Source organism: Hemibagrus wyckioides, linkage group LG19 (genome assembly GCF_019097595.1).
Source record: "Hemibagrus wyckioides isolate EC202008001 linkage group LG19, SWU_Hwy_1.0, whole genome shotgun sequence".
Classification (NCBI taxonomy): Eukaryota; Metazoa; Chordata; class Actinopteri; order Siluriformes; family Bagridae; genus Hemibagrus; species Hemibagrus wyckioides.
In genome coordinates, this window is record NC_080728.1 from 20141315 (window position 1) to 20142758 (window position 1444).

Consider the following 1444-nt stretch of genomic DNA (forward strand, 5'->3'; position numbering starts at 1 on the left):
CAGCTAACATCTGGATTTTACATCAGCACAAAGTCACTATATTTATTAAATGTTTATTATAGAGTAACTGCAGAGTTATTACATGTTGAATATATAGCAAGTGTGTCATTATTACATATTTAACATCAATTATTGTGTATTTGTTGAATGTTCAAGAACATTTCTATGGGATCTGTTCTGATACTGAAATGTATTCCTCAACACAGCATAATAATACACAATAAAATCAATGATGTCATTCTAAACATAAATAATCTAGTTTAAGTTTATTTATTCATGGAATTAGTAATGAACTAAACTGATTTAGTTTTAAAAAGAAGAAAACACACTTACTGTTCACAATGAGTTTGGAGCCTCCACCAAAAGTGTACCACAGTGATACATTCTAATGAAACCATCGTACAAAAACCTCCATCACACTGCAGTGCACACACACACACACACACACACACACACACACACACACTCACACACACACACTCACACACACACACACACACTCAGACACACACACTCACACACACACACACACACACACACACTCACACACACACACACACACACACACACACTCACACACGCACACACACACACACACACACACTCACACACACACACACACTCACACACACTCTCACACACACACACACTTTGCATTGGTGGTCCATGCTTCAGTGCTCTGTGAGTGTTTATAGCCCTGTGACTTTAACACTTCATGACTGAGAGCTGCTGCTCAGCAACTTCACCCACAGCAACCATGACTTTGATCAGCGTCTTCATCTGCACACTGGCCCTCTGGACTCAAGGTGAGAGTTTAACATCAACTCACAGCCTCACACACTTCATTTCATACTAATTCTACACCACTTTAGAGCACAGAAACACAATCTATGTTTCTCTTCAGGATCCAGAGGTCAGGTGACTGTGACTCAGACTCCTTCAGTGCAAACTGTTGCTCCAGGAAACACCGTCACCATCAACTGTAGAACCAGTAGCAGAGTGTATAATGGTAACCGTCTCGCCTGGTACCTGCAGAAACCTGGAGAAGCTCCTAAACTCCTGATCTACTTGGCTACTAACTTAGAGTCAGGGATTCCAGATCGTTTCAGTGGCAGTGGATCTGATACTGACTTCACTCTGACCATCAGTGGAGTCCAGACTGAAGATACAGGAGATTACTACTGTCAGAGTTTCCATGAGATCAGTAGTAGCTATGTGTTCACACAGTGTTAGAGTGTGGTACAAAAACCTCGGTCAGTGAGAGTACACAGAGAAGCACTGCTGCAGCTGGGAGAGACTGCAGGTGCTGAGGGGGAGGATGTGATACAGCACAATGACACACACTGTGGACCAGAGAAAACACACCACACTAACACACTAATACACACACATACACACACACACATACACACACACACACACACACTGTGGACCAGAGAAAACA

General features: G+C 42.4%; 1 gene segment (V, D, J or C); it reads left to right on the forward strand.

The window, feature by feature from the left end:
* Positions 1-715: 715 nt before the first annotated feature.
* Positions 716-1233, forward strand: LOC131369798 (Ig kappa chain V region K29-213-like). The segment is given in 2 exon segments: positions 716-806; positions 905-1233. Coding segments are annotated over 2 exon segments (420 nt in total).
* Positions 1234-1444: the final 211 nt, after the last annotated feature.